Below are 18,173 nucleotides of genomic sequence, written 5' to 3'. Positions count from 1 at the left end.
CAAGGTCAGATTTTTTTTGTACTTGAAAGAAAAAAAATACCACGAGATCAAGCCCAAAAGAAATTAGACCAGAAAAACTATTCTTTTAATAGAAACTAAATCCAGTTTAAAAGGCCCACTGACAAATCGACATACATCGTGATGAATTGAATGGGCGATATGCTTAGACACAGTCTGATGAAGATTGATATTTGAAGGACCCCTGGGATTTGGCCTGGTAGAGTAAACTTAAACAGGGCCATTTTGTCAAATACATATAAAACTGTCAACTGGAATGCAGGCTTATGCTACATTGCTTCAGGGGCCGAAAATAAGAATAATGTGTGGAATTACAAGGAAGTAAGTGAGATTTCATCTGAGGAAGAAAATTCTGGAATTCGTAGGACTGAGAAGTGAGATGGGCTGCATTGCGATCTTATTAGTCCTCCTCATTAAATGTATAAGGAAGGTTCTATGGCTATGTCGTCATGGGTGGGACAGAGGCTGTGGAGGGTCCCACCTGGATGGGTGTGTGGACCAGGTGTGAAACGAAAGGGTCCTTCCAATTTCTAAGACTTTGTGAAAGACAAAGAAACTCAATTTAATCTGAGCCAAGTTTAAAATCTATGGAGATGATCAAAACAAATTATAACAATGAACAGATGATTTTAGAAATCGCTTAGATTTGACCGATGAGGTCAAGTTCTATGACAAAAGTCGCTTCCACAGGTATGAAGGAGGGTCCCTCTTCCTCTCTGCCCTAGTTCTTTTTTTTAAATACAATAGACAGTTTCAGGATCAGAAAAATTAAAAACAATATGAGATGTTAGCTTCCTAAAGATTCAATAACTTAAAACTCCGTATGTAACAAAATTTAAAAACACATTTTAAAACACATAAGCTTATTAATCAGTTTTATTAGAAATTTTGTCATAATTGGTCATAAAAACATAATTTTCGCATATCGATATGATCATTTTATGTGTTAACCAGATTTATATTTCTAAATTACCAAGATCTCTTCTCCTGAATTTCATTTAAATTTTCCACCATCTTATTTCACAATCTATGCCTTCATGAATCGGGGCACGCATGTTTGGAAAGACTCATGTATTTCCGGCAAGCTGTCATTTCTCCATCTTAACAAATATGTTAATAATTCTATCAGCGCTTGGCAATATAATGTTTAAAAATAGGCATTGATTTTTGACTGTTTTAATGGCCTAGAGTTTTATGTTTGTTTATAAGATTACAGAATTTCTTTCTGTTCATTTAGCGTGAGGGATTCTTCTGTGAAATGGAGCATTAAAATGATCATTGATTTTCCTCTAAGGGGCTTCCTTTAACTGTGTATCATGATCAGGTAATCAGAGATTTAAAAACTTTACCTGTATGACGATTATAATGTTAAAATAGATTTTCCATTTAGGAATTATGAAATGGACCAAATATATTACTCTACCTATTTTAACAGCTTTATTAAAATATAATTCATATACCATACGACTCATCCATTTAAAGCATACGGTTCCGTGGCTTTTAGCAGAATCACAGAGTTGTGCATCCATCACCACAGTCACTTTGAGAACATTTCCATGACCCCAAAAGAAAACCCGGCACTTCTTAGCCATCACCCTTCCCCCTTATCCCTCTAATTTTGTAATCGCTTATTTTGTAAGCTGCTTGTCTTTATTTTAGCGGCTTCCATCCCAAAGTAAAAGTTAAAGTGCTTATTCCTGTGGGAAGTAAGATCAGTATTCAGAATATTCTGAATCTGGCCTGTGCTCTTCAGCTGTCAAGGGCTGGGTAAGAGAGATGTGTTCTTGGCAGTTCCCCTGCCGCTTGTATTTCTTTGGAAGATTCTATGTATTCAGGTTTGGAGGACTGAACTCAACAATAACTTTACCAGAAAATCTGTTTCTCACACCTAATTGAAGAAACTGTGTTTCCCAAGAAAAGCACCTGGCAAATCTGAAAGTTGGTATTAAATATTATTACAAAGCATACTAGGCAGTTAAGTTACTTTATAAAGTATTATAGCCCTGATGTCAAATCCCCTCAAATTGCCTTGCTTGGAAAATGACCAATAAATTCCCATCAGAAGTAACTAAAGATGTAGACTCATAGAATCCATATTGCTCAAACTAAAAAGTAGGTATAATAAATGATAATTTAACATATGTTAAAATCCTAATGTTTTTGAAAGCAAAGTAGAAAATTTATTATAACAGAAATGAGATCAGTTGTGCTTGTTTATATGTGGATTGCTCTTAATCGGTATACTAATTCTTGAACCATTTGTGAATTATATATATTATGACAGAGTATAACCAATTGAATTATAGCTGTTTAATTTTAAAAACATTCTTTTTTCTTATTTTTAGGCAATATACAGTGAAGAATTTAGGGGTAAAGGGGCATTATGCTGCAATTTTTAAATGGTTCAGAAAAATTAATATGTAAATATGTGTGCATGTGTGCTTGTGTGTATACACACATACACACATAAATATACATATGAAGGGAGGAAAAAAGATAAAAATAAACTAAATGTAGTAAAATGTTATTATGAAGGACATATTTTAACTTTCTATGAGTCTGAAATTATATAATAATTTTAAAGGAAAGAAAATTTTTGGTAGATCATAAATAATAATAAATTATATTCAAGACTATTAATCAGAAGATAAGTGATAGAACTTTTGATAGTCTTTATAAATGAAACAGTGAAGTGACAACATACATTTCCACAATTGGGGAGACTTTCATGATTTCTTAGTATTAGCTTTTTTCAATGCTTTATAGTAAACCTGACCAAAATTCAATTGGAGGCCTAAGGAGAACTACAAGTGCCCATATGAAGTTTTTTTGTCCCTTGAAAGGAACAAAAAAAGTACACACACATCAGCAATTGAAATAAAACATCATTCCCTTTTACACAACTGAAATATTTTTCCACAGGATAGATACACTAGGATAATTATATTACATGTTGTTTTACTAATTTTACTCTTAAATTATAGACTTGGGAAAAGGAAGCCAGACTCAAGATGTCTGTTACTTCTTTTTATCTTCCATGTTATTTATTGTCCCTATAATTTCATGGCTATAGGAATGAGGCAAATTGGTAACTAAAAATATATTTGGAAGAAGGAATAGACTTAGAGGTCATTTATTTTCTGGAAGAATTTTTTTTAATTTTCCTAAAAGATTCGCTATAGATGTTTACTAAGAATTAATAAGCTCACCAATACATTTACAGTATGGTTTGATTTATGACTCATTATTTTTCAGTACATGATCAAAGAGGACTATAAGGTTTTAGGCTTGACACAGTTTTGAGTTTGAATGTACTCGTGATTGAAAGGGTGGTGTCTGTCATTGGCGTAACATAGGGAATAATCTAGGGGACAGACTTCCAATTGGAAATCTTTGTCCTGGAATCAATGGTTCTCCGTCCAGGACAGTACTGTCCTCAGAGGGGCTGTGGAAACACATGGGAACATTTTCATGTGACAGCAACAGGATGATTTGAAATGCAGTAGGAGCCAGGGCTACTCAACATCCTACAGCGCAAAGCTCACAGCAGAGAAATCCCCCACTTAGAAGGCCATGAGCGTCCCCATAGTCCTCTGTGATCTACTCCAGAGCGAGGATTCTATGAGTCTGTGACCCCAATGAGGTGCACCTTTATGTCTGCTAAGTGTTATCCTGAGACTTCTTATACCTAGCAGTGAATGCCTGTCAGATGACAGTGTTCATGTGTGTGTGTGCCCAGCCTGTTTTGTCCAGAAAGCAAGAGACCTTAATGGACAGTAGGATAACTTGGTTTATCTGCCCTATCTCTCTCTTTCCTCTTACTGCCCAGGCTTCTTGGGGTTCAGTTTCTGTAATGAACTATGTTATGACCACCAGCGTGCAGCATGCACCCTTCTTATATTTTCTTAGTCTTTATAGAATACTGAAACAGGGTGGTAATGATGATAGAAAAATATAATTTCGTTGTGGGTGGGTCATTTGCATAGTCTCACAATTAGTTCATCTTTCCTTCTAAAATATGGAACATAAATAATGTTAGGGAGCAACTTATTGCTTGATTTTTCACTGTACCGCTGAAAGCACTTTGTCATGTCTTTAATTGAATAATTTTTATAGGAACGTTTAAAAAAATAATGACACAAAAGCGATTTTCACAGACTCAAAATAAGACAAAAATCGTCAATCTTAACTTTTCCCAGTGGAAGTTATGTGCCACTCTGTGTGTTACTTTAATATTTTTATCCTTGCCCCGTCTTAGTTCGTTCAGGCTTTTACAACAAAATAGCATAAATTGGATGGCTGTTTATAAAACAGAAAGGGCTTATTGCTCACCATTCTGGAGGCTGGAAGTCCAAGATTAGGTGTTCTGGTGAGGGTCCTCTTCGGGATTGTAGACTGCCACCTTCTGGTTGTGTCCTCACGTGCTGGCAGGGGCAAGGGAGCTCTGTGGGGCCTCTTTGATAAGGACACTGATCCTAATCACGAGAGCAGTGCCGCCAACCACTTCCCAAAGATCCCACCTCCTAACACCATCACGATGGGGATCGGGATTTCAGCATACGATCCGGAGAGACAGCAACATCCAGACCTTAACGTACCTAGTTGAAATAATTTGGGAAGGTGTCATGCAAGTGTCATTATGCTACTCAAGACCCTGTTAACATACTCTATTTCTCAGCTATGAGTTTGAGGCAAGGGTTTAAGACATACTTTTCAGAGCACTTGATCTCAATAGCTTCTTGAGCAGTCTTATAAAAATAATAGTTCCATCTCTTCTTTGGGATTTAAACAATTAATTGATGCTCTGGTTTATATCTCTTTGAAAATGTTTTCAAAATATTTGCTACCCACCATTAAAGTTTCATCACCATAATCTCACGAGCGCTAATTTGTTAACTGGGAAGCTATTATTAGCCAAGCTTCCCCAAAAGGCAGCAGGGCGGGGTGTACCAGCTATGCACCATTATCATTATACCCATGGCTTCTAAATAGGAACATAATTAACAATGCAGAGCAAGCACACCTCTGCCTCTAGCTACTCTGGTTCCTGGGAAGGCCAGTTGAGAAAGAGGCTCTTTAGAAGCCAATGATCTTAACCGAAGTCAATCCAACTAAAATTTTAAGTTAGCTTTCATTTAAAATTAAATAAGTAAATAAAAACAAAGCTTAAAAACAAAAACAGTCAAAGGGCAGTATAAAAGCTGTGGTGTGTGTGTGTGTGTGTGTGTGTGTGTGTGTGTGTGTGTGTGTGTGTGTGGTTTTGACTCATGCCTAGAAATGACTGCTTTAGAAAATGGAAATTGAAGCAGTTGAATTAAATTCCATGTATTCATACCCCTCTGATGGGTTTCTTCTTTGACTCAGCCTTTCAAAAAAATTTGTGGGCCCCAGGGCTGTCAGTGACTCCTCTCCCTCTCCCACCCCTTCCTGGGTCCTCAATAGGAGCCGCTGAGATGAGCCCGCATGAATTCTCGTGATTGAGGAGGAGGCGAGAAGAGAGACTTTTATTCTCCACAAAATTTGGCCATCTCTCCAAAGAAACAATTGTTTGGCATCTCAGTAATATCCTTTTAGTCAGTATCACATGAGACCCTCGCAACATCAGCAAGACATTTTTCTGGTCATCCAGTGTTGGTGGCAGAATTACGGCAACTCCTTTATCCATCGTCCACCTAAAGTATATCAAGGAAGCAAGTGTTAACATTTCCTTCCAGAGAAGGACTGTACAAGGAGGCGTAGGAATGGAACTGCGCTAGTCTAAGCTGTAATTCACCAAGGCATGCTGCATTAGGTACCACTGGAAACACAATCAGGTAGTTACAGATAGTTACAGGATAAATGATAGGCTTAAACAGGAGTGCTGTGTCATGATTGTTATAGCTTGCACGTGGGCATGTAGGGGGCCATGGTATTAGTGTCTACAGTTGCCAATCAATGAAAACCTTAAAATAGTTCCTAAACCTAATAACAGTTAAAAACAATTATTGAGATATCTGCTTGCTAGAGAGATCTTATGGGTTAGGCCTCATCTGATTCCTCTGGATGAAATAAAACTCGCTTCTGTCACTCTGTCCCTTACTTTCATGATTTTACTTTTTAGCCCAATCTGAGCCACGTGTGTGCGCACGCACATGCATGCATGCGTGTGCGTGTACACGCCTCTCATTTGGCATCTGCCTTCCTCACTAGAAGAGAATCCTCCAGAAAGCAGGAATGTCGTCAGTTTTCTGTATCACTGTTTGTTGCATGGGGAACCAAGAACAGAAATAGGAGTTCAATAAGTGTATGTCGCACAAATGAGTAAAATGAATGCATGACTAGTAAATGCTGAACTCTCTTTTTATCTTTTGTTTTGTTTTAGTTGCAGAATTAAGAAAAATCTTTGAACCAAAGAGTAAAGAATTTTTAGAAATGAAAAGGTAAGATATTTATTTTATATAATTAGAAAAAGTAGAAGAGTTTGGCCAAACTATCAGTTTTCCCTTAGAACTGATTTTCACTGCTCACTCTGCCTTTTTTGGTATCTTGCACAGAAAAGAAAGAATTGCCAGGCGCTTAGAAGGAATCGAAACGGACACCCAGCCCATCCTTTTGCAGAGCTGCACAGGGCTGGTGACTCACCGACTGCTGGAGGAAGACACGCCCAGATACATGCGAGCCACAGACCCGGCCAGCCCCCACATCGGTGAGCACTGCCTCGTGGCCTGTCATCAAGCAGACTCCCCGAGCTGTTCCATGTAGGCTTTTTTACCTATTGGTACTGGAAAACGAGATATTCCACAAAAGTGAATTGTATAGATGTAATTATTTATTAAATACATATATTTGTTAAAAACCACAACAACATGTACATCGGCTCTGCCCTGCCTCACAGGTGTGGTCCTCCAGTGTCACAGCAGTGGCACCCTATGGCATAGTCAATGACCAGTCATTCCTCCCCTTCAAGGGCAGGGACCGTGTCTCTCTCTTTGCATCTCCTGGTGCAGGACCTGCTTGCCGTTAGAGATCCTCAGCAAAAGTTTGTTTGGTAAAGGAGTAAATAAGACACATTGAAACAAGCACAGGGCACAGCTGCTCTTAGGAAGGACCGGGCAGAGCTGGACCTCGAGTGATTAGGGTTCTTACTCTACATGTTTATGCAACAAATGTTCTATTTAAGTTATTTTTATATATATAATTTTAAATGGATTACACATTTATTTCATAATAAACAGCAAGTCAGACATGACTTAGCTTTTCCTTGATTCCTCAGTTCTTGTTGGGGGCATCAAAACTTGACCTTGGGAGAGGGCGACCCATCCAGGGCTAGTCTTCCCACCCCCATCCCTGGCTCTGCGACTCTGCTCCGTGGTGCTGCTTTTTACAGCCAGTGTTTCCTAGTTCTTCCTCAGACAGGGCTGTTGATTTCACTTCATGATATTATCAATTTGGTTGTGTCTACAGTTTCTGATGTTTTATGGCAAGAAAACTAGAGAACTTAGAGTTTTAAAATTATATACATGAATAAAGAATAGACAGAGAATCAAATTTATAGCCAGAAATAAACCCTAGTGTATATAAAACATTCATCTGTGTATTATATGATCATTTAAAGTATCCCATGTTGGTGAGAAAAGGAAGAATTATGTAATAAAATGGTATTGGGAAATGGACTGTAGTGGAGTGGGGAAAAGAACACATTTCTCACTTTACACTGAACACAAAAATAAGTTTCAATTAATTACATGATTAATTTAAAAAAATAATTAAAAAATATGAAACCATGATAAATATTTAATTCTAGTTGAATGGAAAAGGACTGTCCAAACACAGAAACAGCTGTAGAAATCACAAATGAATGGGTCAATTGACTTGACTACATAACGATTAACATCTGTGCTCCAAAGAAAATCTTACACATAAGCTTCACAAAAAAATTAAACAAGCCAGTTTGAAAATATTTATAAATAAGATAAAAGCTCATATTCCTATAGAATTCTATGCAAACCAATAAAAAACGACACTATGAATCAATTGGATATAGAACAATAAGCTTGACCAGGTGGGTATTCCAGAGAAGAAAAAGATAATACAAATGGCTACTAAATAATTAAAAAATGCATATATTCTCTTTTTCTAGTAATCAAAAGAAATCTTTAAAATTAATGCTTAATGTTTATAAGAGAGTGCATATTGCGGATTCAAGTGTAAATTGATGCAGACTTTATAGAAATTATTTTGACAGTCTAGTATGTGTCTTAAAATGCTGTACTTTATGATAAAGCAATTTACGAGTCTATCTATCGTGATAGTAATCAGAAAAATCAGACTGATTAAAGGTTAGAAACAACATAAATATCCACTAATATGAGAAGGGTTAATTATGGAATGACTGTAGGATAGAATATTATGAAGCCTTAAAAGAATGTCTTCAAAATAAGATTTCTGAATATAGAAAAATGTTTTATATGGAACATGAATGTTGTATAAAACATGAATTATTTTAAATCAGATAAAAGAATTCAATTATATAAAAGACTAGAAGGAATATATAGAAATGTTTGGCGTATTATCAATTTATTTATTATTGCTTATTATATATTAATGATTTGGAGTTTCACCTTCCTATGTTTTCAGGGTAGACATTTTCTACATCAAGCATGTGTGCTATAACTGGAAAAAGCTACTTCTATTAAAAACACACACACACACACACACACACATACACAACAGCAACCCAGTGAATATTGACGTGAGCCATTATTGTTATGATTACTATCAGACCCTATGAATTCACAATCCCTCCCTTGTCCAATTACATCAGTTTGAATATCTGCAATCTTTTATAGAGGGCTCAGAACTCATCCTTTGGCCTCACACATGAATATTAAACTCAAAAACAAAAACGTAAATCAATAAGGGGAAATAAGCACTGAGCAAGGACTCACGAGCTCTCGGGAGCGAGGTGGGGACTGAGCTTTGGTTTAGCCCATGCTTTGCATCTTACAAGCCCACAGAACATTTTCAGCCTTTGCAGATCTCAAATCCCTTCAGCATCCCAGGTAAACCATTTTAGCTGACTACTCCCATGTGAGAAACTGGTCCTTCACAGCCTAGGAACTCGAGTGTGTATCGTGTACAAAACAGAGTATAGTAAATGTGTGTCTTTACTTAAATCTGTATTTATTATCTGTGTGATCTTCTTATAGGCCGATCAAATGAAGAAGAAGAAACTTCTGATTCTTCTTTAGAAAAGCAGACTCGACCCAAACACTGCACAGAAACCTCAGGCGTCCATGGTGACTCATCCTATAGTTCAGGCATCATGGACACCCAGGGTCTTGAGTCCAAAGCTGAAAGGATCGCAAGGTACAAAGCAGAGAGGAGACGGCAGCTGGCAGAAAAATATGGGCTGACTCTGGATTGTGAAGCAGACTCCGAATCTCTGTCTCGATATACCAAGTCCAGGAGGGAGCCCGATGCTGGTGAGAAACGGGGAGGAAAGAGCGACAGGCCAGCCGAGTCAAGCAAAGATTCGAGTTCCACATACTCCAGGACCGAGATCCCGGGGCTCAGGACCTGTGTGGCTGAACCCCAGGACTATACCCTCCACGGCAGGGATGGTGTCTCTGACACGGAGGTGCTGCTCAACGTGGAAAACCAAAGACGAGGTCAACAGCTGAGTACCACTGGACAGCAGTCCCGCGACCTGGCGCCCACGGCTGAGAGCTCCTCATCCTTCCCATTCTCTGGGCGAGACTGCTCCTTCGGTGAAGTGCCAAGGTCCCCAAAGCAAATGCACAGTGTGCCCCTCTCCTCACCTCGGCAGCCAGCCTCCCCGAGCCACTCCGGTGACCCGCCACATCCCACTGAGGCTCGACCCAGGTAAGCATTCAGCCCAGGCTGGCCACCATTCGCATGGGAAGCACCTGTGCCTTCTCTCTGCCTGGAGGTGTCTTGTAGTCAGGGCTCGCAGCAGAAATAATAAGATATGGATTTTTGATTTCCACAGTATCAAAACAGGTTCTACCAAAGCAGAAACCCTCATGTGCTTGTTTTTTTTAATAAACTGAACAAGTGTCATAGGGACATTTTCATGGATGCCTTATTTCAGGACCCTTCTTTTTAATGTTTCTCACCTGCCTTTTAATAATTGTCGTTACCTGTTTTTCTGTAATCATACGCAAGACTTTTTGATGATTGCTTTCATTGCTGTCATTTAAAATCCCAAAGCAGAAGGACCGCCACTAACCAATGGGAGGGTCTCAGTTTAGTGTATGGAGTATGAGTACTATATGCACTGAAAACACCTATTACATACAGTTATGTAAGTATATCGACACACTAAGGAAACAGGTGTTTGTAAGAATACCTTATTAAAAAGATCAGCCATTAAGAGAAATAATAGGATCAACCAAAGACAAGAACAGCTCCCATTTGGAAAAATTAGAACAGGTATAAAATCAGAAAATCAAATACTAACCAGAAGAGAATATGTGTTTCTCTCTAATTTAAATTTAATGAGTATGATGACCATATTTAAAAATACAATTTTCTTAAATATTGTACTTTAAGGTTTATGGTAATTACCTAGGTAAACTCATAAGTGTATTTTTCAGCTCAAACAAGCATTCACTTCACAGGTGAATTGAGGAAGGATAAAAACCTAAAGTCAAGCAAATTTACTCTGAAAAAAGAAACTTGGAAAATATTCCTATTTATTTTACATTGGGACAGAAGGTAAATGTGGTCATTTTTGCATCATTTTAATATATCTAAATATGGCCTCTTTTAATATATCTTAAAACAGATCATTTTAGTCATTGAAGTTTATTGAGCCAAAGACCTGTCACTACTTACCTGATCATCCAAACTAAAATATTTCAAGATATCAGCTTCTAAGAAAATTAAATGCTATAGATCCTGAGGTTGGATTTTGAGGGTCTTTGTTAAGCTGTGGATGTAACTGCTTGAAATTTAGGGACTGTGGCTTTTGTCTCATATTTTGAAAAGAAAGTCTGTTGTTTGGGAAATTTGCATTTCATAAATGAAACCTTGTTCTTGGCTTAGTTACTCTCTATCAAAGCGAATTCTTCATGTGCTTTGAGAGCAAGACAAAGAAACCTAACATTCTAATTTAGAAGGAAAGAGATTTACAATTACCTGGGTTAAAAATAATGAGGAATCTAATTTCTGGTTGCTGTATTCTGAAAATTAAGTTGTTATCACAGCGTCTAGGTTGTCATCTAGATCACATACGATAGAGTCTCAGTGATATTTTAAATCAGCTGTAATAATAATTAAAACTTCATTGAGTATTCCAGGTAAAAAGCACACTTAATCGTTTTATGTGACTCAAAATCTTAATATTCAAAAATATATATAACTTAAAATCTGAAGCCATTTCTTTCTAGGTTATTTGAAGAAGCACATTACCTAGAAGCTTTCCTAAGCCTAGCCTTAGCCTCCCATTGCCTTACTTTCACAAAGAAAGCCTTAAAATAATTAAGCAATTGTAACGGAGTTCTTGAGGAAGCACATACTTTATTTTTTTTTAAACCATTTAAGGCATACAATTTTATGATTTATAGGCAAAGAAACACAAATCGTTTCATATATAGAAAGAAAATACCTGAGATATCTTCACATTAAAAAGGACGGAAAATATTGTGTGACATATGCATTAAAAAATAATTAAAATTTATTTAGTAATGACTCCAGTTTTTCATCTTGTGAAGATAGATTTAAAAAGGGCTAACATTCTGCTAGATGTTCTTTCTTTAGCACCAGGTAATTCTTAATTAAATATGAATACATCATTCATGAATATACCATCCAAAGACTATCTGTGGTGGCCTAAAAATTCAAATGTGAGCCAGGTATCAAATGCTCAGTTCCAGTATGGACTCATAAACACTGACACATGTGCACACGGAACGACCGTTAGTTAGTTCTTGTACTTCATGGTTCTGTACTGGTTTTAAGCATTATAAGCTCAGTAATAGTCTTAAGGGTGTTACTTAGCTAAGCAATAGAATTATTGTAGAATTATTTAATGTTGAGTGTATATGCTAAAGAAGATATACATGTATGTATACAGGGTACAGGAATCCTGTTAGTTGCCTGAGAATCAGGCAAACACATTGTTCTGAGGTAAGTTAACGTAGTAACGGAATAGAGCATAAGACACCTCCCAACCCCCTTTTCTAAATCCCGCCAAGCCCTGTAAACTTGAAATTTCAGTAATTGTGTTTTCCGGAGAAGTAGCGTTACTGATATGAACCATTCTTTGTCAATTTAGCCACTGTGGATTTTAGAATAAAATTTAAAGTGATCGGGGGCCTATGGATTATTCAATTTTTTTTTTAAATCCGAGCTCCTGCTACTATTAGACATCCTGAATCAAAGCTCTAATAGAATTTGCTATTTTGTACATCTCTTATTATTAGAAAATAAATAAATAAATAAATACAATGCACCGTACTGGTTATTTCTGTGAGTGGAGAAACTCAGACGTGAGTCCCACGGCTGCTGTTTTCCTGACCCTCAGCTGTGACTCCCTGTTCGCAGTAAGCTATACGGCTGACAAAGAGGGAGTGGCACCTACTTTCCTAGTGGTGATCCACTGGAGAAAACCCTCGCTCGTTTTTTTATTACTATGATCCTCCCCACTCCTTCTCCCACTTAGCAAATTCTAATATCAGTGGCCGGAAAGTGATGATGGTGATTTCATGCAGAGCTGATGCTGAAATTTGACCAGGGCACAGCTGCCATCGCTAAATGATGGTTTGGACGGGGCCCCCTGTGACACCAGAGAGCTGTGGATGAGCTCGGGAATATAGACTGGGGCACCCTCCAAAGTGAACTGTTTCTATAACACCGTGGCATGCCGACTGGGCCACCTGAGAAGGAAAAAGGCTTATGCTGCATTCTTATAGTGTATTTCTGATTGCATTTACTCATCTCACAGTGAGAGGCTGGAGTCTAAAAACTGTTCCCAGAGCCTCAAGGTCATTCTTCTAGTTGTTGATTGTCTGCTTACCTGCGCTGATAGAAATGTCCACAAGAGAGTTGTGCTGAGAGAAATGACTGCCTCTTGACCATCAGCATCCCTCCGATGGCAGGAAGGTTCTCTAACGCATGCTCCATGTCACAACAGAATGTCATGGAAAACGTAGACTGCTGAGGATCCACTCTGCAAAGAAGAGACCTCTAGGTTTATGCCAGTATTGGCCTGGAATCCTTTTCAGCTTTCAGTCTCTGTACCCCAAACATCCATTGTCCTCTCCCTGCTCTCCTAGCCTTGGCTGTTAACGAATACGTAATTCATTTCATTTTCTTTTCATTTTATTCTGTTCTCACTGAAAAGCGTCAATCTCTGTTCATTGAATTAAATATGAATAGGTCACCCAAAATATTTGCTACTATGTCCTGAAAATTCAAATATCTGCCAGATTTCAAATGCAGAGTTTTGTCTGTACGCGTGTGCCCTTGCACGTTCATACGCCTGTGCATATATCCAAAGCAATCATTAGCTGTTTTTCCAAACAAGCAACTTTAAGCAAATACCCTGTAAATTTGAATGAGACGCTGAAGTTAACAGCCATTCTCCTTAAGCCGAATAATGTTTTATAATTAGAAGCTGTTACATAATTAGATCTGGACTCTCACGGGGTGAAAGTAATTTTGCTGTGCTGGATTTGACCTTACTTTGGTAGCAGGAAACACATTTTATTCTGTTGACTCTTAGGGGTTATAGGGAGTTAAAGCATGTCATAATATACTTAGGGACACAAATTAAGAGCAACTCCTATCATCCAGGACAACTGAAGGTGAGTTCTTACTCCTGGTAATACAATTCTCTGCCAGCCAGTTGCTACATCATTAAAATGGTTCTTACACCTGAGGTAACCTCTGCCCTATGGGGAGTTCACTCACCCCAATACCCCACAAAATAAATACTTGATTTTAAAGAAGTTTAAATTCTTAGAAACATAAATAACCCTGGAGATTATTTAGTTTAAAACCTATTTTATACATGCAGAAACTAAAGATTAAAGAACATAAGTAACTAGATTAAGACCATATAGCTACTTTAACAAAACTGAGTCCATTATCCATTATTCATTCATTCAAGTTCTCTGACTCCATCACACCTTTCCATTATACTCTGCTCTTGTTATTTGTGTCAGTTCTATTTTCCATCATAGTGGACAAACAGAGTTTGCCCCTTTTGCCTTTTGGTGGTTAGAAATTTTAGAAAAGATCAGGGATGTTATAGGAACATTTTATATGGATTTATATAAGGTAACCTTTATGTGGCCTTCATAAACTAAATGAACACTTGTAGTACAGGAGGATCCAAACTCAGTAGGTATCCATCCATCTATCCATATCTCATAGGTATTGATTTATGGGTTAATTTCAGTTCTAAGGTAGTTTAGCTGATCAGTGAGGAAAATTATATTGAGCCATTGAGCCTTCTATGTTCTAGGCACTCTCATTCTAGCTGGGCATATCATTTTTTAAAATGTGGGAAATAATGAAACACAATGGTGTAAATAAGGTTCTAGAGGCCAAGGTTAGGTGCCGTGGGAATACCAAGATGATGTATCACTTCTTCCCCTGAAGGAAGTGATCATAATTGAACCGAGCCCTTAAGGATGTGGTGAGTGTGCAGGACTGGAGGGGACGCTGCCCCAGGCAGGGAGGTGCAGATGTCCATTGTAAACCTAGAAAGAAGGGGACTAGGTGAGGCCAAGAGCCAGGTGGGGACCAATCCCGGGGCGTGCTTCGTATGACACAGCAAAGCATCTGGTCCTTGCCTCGTGGACAGTGGGAGTGCCTGAAGGATTTTAGAGCAAGGATGATTGATCATGTATTTTAGAAAGATTGCTCTGAAGGAGTGTGGAGGATTGGTTTGAAAGAGAATTATTTTCAGTCATGGAGACCACGGATGTGGTGTTTGCAGTTACCCAGGCATGAGGTAATGAAGTCTCTGGTTCCAGGTTAAACTTTGCCATTAACTTGGTGCTGTTTGTCATTTCATTAGCTAATCTAGAAGATATCCATGATAGGGTGATCAAATTTCTGGGAGAGAGATTGTAAATAAGTGTGGTGGCATAAACAGAGAGACTGGTTGGAGGGACAGAGCAGGAAGAGAGATGAGGAGAAGGGCGAGGGAGAGAGAAGGATTGGGAGCACAGTGGCAAAGGAGCACACGTACTCGGAACAATGGTCGGAAACTAACAGGAGGTAATTTAATAAAGTTCTGTACTTAGACGGGGGAAAGAACAGTGTACAAGTTCAAGGTTGGGGAAACCTGATTTAACAACAGTTCATGGGAAACAGACCTAGGAGTTTTAGCTGACAGCAGGTTCTTTATGTGACTGCCAAAATGGCGAGTCCAATCTTGGGGAACATTAACGAAAGCGAACTGTCAATAGCACAGGTGGTCCTGGTCCACCTGTGTTCTGTAGTGTCAAATTACATCTGGGCATCTCATACTAATTGAACTGTTGACAAATGAGAATGTGTCTAAAGAGGCTGCTTTCCTGCCTGCCCTGCTTCCTCGACCTTTCCAAGTGTTCATAAACCTCTCCCTGTCTTAATAGAACATGGAATCATTTTTGGAGTCTCTTCCACATTCTCTCGTACTTAGACTCTCAAACCCGTCCATTCTTCTCATTATCAAATTGTTAATTCTCCAGCACAGTTATAAAGCTCAAGCTTGGCTCGGCATAGAGAGCCCAATGTTATCGGACTGGCTTTTTGCTGATGATGATTCTGCCAAAAAGGAAAAGAGGAGAAAGTGATCATGAACCAGATTAGTTTTAGGTTTCTCACAAACGCAGCTTCACCTGCACCTCATGTCTTAGGAAAAAGGACATTCAAATGGCCAACGTCCTACAAGGCTGACGTACCCAGAAGGGGATGTTAGCAGTTTTGTCAGGATTCTCACAAACCATGAATGGCACCATGAATTTGCTATTATGCCAGTCCGTAAGATTGGAAGCGTAGATGCCTCCTCGTAGTCATTGTCTCATCTCCTGCCCTGCTACTGCCCAGCATCTAGCACACGCCAAGTGGCTCGGTATGTCATTTTTGAATGAAATGTTCTACTGTTTTCTGTTTTCTTAAAGTGTCACCAAACTATGGCAGTGCTACTTGAATAGCCAATCTGAAAACCCTTTATCAGTCCACAGTCTGGAAGGAACTTGTGCCTAAATGTGAACCATGAGTCGTTTCCTTCATCGACAAAGTCAGGCTACGAGGAAAACGTCAGCTGCACTAAACGGCAGGCTAAGGATGTCACTCACTTTCACTCTGGTGCGAGCCTTTAATCGTCGACCAGTGACACAATCGGCATGCTGCACACGCTTTGAGTAGCACTTGTTTATGCTATAAAGCTTTTTCCACTTTGAGGTTAGAATTCTTGTATTATAGTCTTGAGTCAGTATGCTCGTAAATATTATTAAACTGTGAGTGGGAATTGTGTGATAAGTGAGCAAAAAAAAAACCAGTGGCTGCTTTTGAGGGCTGGTAAACTCAACCTCCAGCCCTGAAAGGCCACTTCTGAGCTGGTCTCATGACTAAGCTGGTCAGATCCCTGGATTACTTTGTTCTAGGAGGGGTCCTTAGAGTCCAAGCAGGAGACATGACGATCCAAACCCAGCTGGGAACCAGAAACTTGATCCGCTTCGGAAGGCTCGCGACAGCACCTTCCTCAGACCCCAGCACTTTCTCAGACTGTCCAGCTGCATGTACCTTCTGCCATCGGCCTTTCCTGGCCGAGGCTGTAGCATTTTGGCGTTCAGCGCTCAGATTAGCTCAGCGAGATGGAAGAAACCGGTTATCTCATGTGTATCCGGCTTCTGCCCCAAGAAAACTCTGAATTTCTAACTTTTCATTGCTCAAAAAGTCCTCACTCTATAATTCTTAACTGAGGTTTGATATACATCAAAACGCACATAGTTTAAGGTTGCAGGTTGGTGAGTTTTGGGGAACGTATAACCTTTTCTCTAATCAAGGCAGAAAAGGTTTTATCATCCTTGTATCTGTCCATCAACACTGATTCTTAACCGTGCTTAGGTGTTGTAGCCTTGTCATATCATGTACTCAACTCATTATGTCATATAAAACTCATCCTTCCCAATGTGCATTTTTAAACTAAGCCTTAATTATGAAAAATAGTTAAGCACAACATTAAGGAACACTGCATAAAATAACAGTATCCGTGTAAGATTTTAAGAAATAAAGAGAAAACCCAAGGCTTTGTCACCACTATTCAGATGCGATCTTTTTTTTCTTATTTCTAAAAACTCACCTGTTTTTATACTACTTCTCCAAAACAATGCCAGAAATCAATTTTGTACTTTTAAAATATGATGTAATTTTTCATCTGAATTTGGGATGCAGTATTGTAATCAGGCTGTGTTCCACAGTGGAAAACTCAGCCCAAACACTTCCACTATGTTCCATAGTTTTGCGGTGCCTGTGAATTAGCCAGATCAGCTCTGTACTTTGATTCACTATTTTTGGGAGCCAGGGCATGCATTTAATCAGCTTTCCAGAGGAAGAATTTGGCTTCTTTACCAATGTAAACACTGAAGGGGCCACTCTGAGCTCTTCTTAGTTCTTAACTCAGGTTTCTCGGTCTCTTAGGACTTTGGGGAGAAAATTTGAAGGAAAGGAAGAAAAAAGATCCAAAATAGATTTTGTGGCATTGACTGTGTGTGGTCCACATTTTACTGACTTTTCATTTGTTAATCTTTTTTTTTCTTTTTTTTGCTTTTAAAGAATGAAAAAAGATATTTGAATTTGAAAATCCCATTAACTGCACTGAACATCTGTGCCAAAGTAAATCTTTGAACTCTGACTCTTGTCTAGATCAATTATGAAGGCTGAATTATAGTTTTCAGAAGGCTTAAGCTTTTTTAATTTTATTTTTATTGAGGTGTAATTTACTTATAGTAGATTCACCCTTATCCGCAAAATTCCACGAATTTTTGACAACTATATAAAATCGTGTGACTATCACTACAATCAAGATATACAACAGTTCTATCAGCCCCCAGGCCCTGATAACCAGGAACCCACTTTCTGCGCTGTAGTTTTAGATTTTTAATATATAAAACTGTATCCCTTGAATATTTTGTTTTTGTCAATGCAAAAGA

The 18,173-nt window shown here is 38.5% G+C and overlaps 1 protein-coding gene across 1 annotated transcript in view; it reads left to right on the top strand.

The window, feature by feature from the left end:
• Positions 1 to 18,173, top strand: part of SVIL (supervillin) — an 87,102-nt gene that overhangs the window by 9,859 nt on the left and 59,070 nt on the right. The window contains exons 4-6 of the mRNA XM_023536190.1: positions 6,380 to 6,437; positions 6,552 to 6,703; positions 9,207 to 9,882. Coding sequence (XP_023391958.1) covers positions 6,380 to 6,437; positions 6,552 to 6,703; positions 9,207 to 9,882 — 886 coding nt within the window. The remainder of the gene's footprint in view (positions 1 to 6,379; positions 6,438 to 6,551; positions 6,704 to 9,206; positions 9,883 to 18,173) is intronic.

The sequence above is a fragment of the Pteropus vampyrus genome, unplaced genomic scaffold (assembly GCF_000151845.1).
Source record: "Pteropus vampyrus isolate Shadow unplaced genomic scaffold, Pvam_2.0 Scaffold150, whole genome shotgun sequence".
NCBI lineage: Eukaryota > Metazoa > Chordata > Mammalia > Chiroptera > Pteropodidae > Pteropus > Pteropus vampyrus.
The sequence above is the reverse complement of the archived record's forward strand: the minus strand, read 5'-3'. Positions and strand labels throughout refer to the sequence as shown.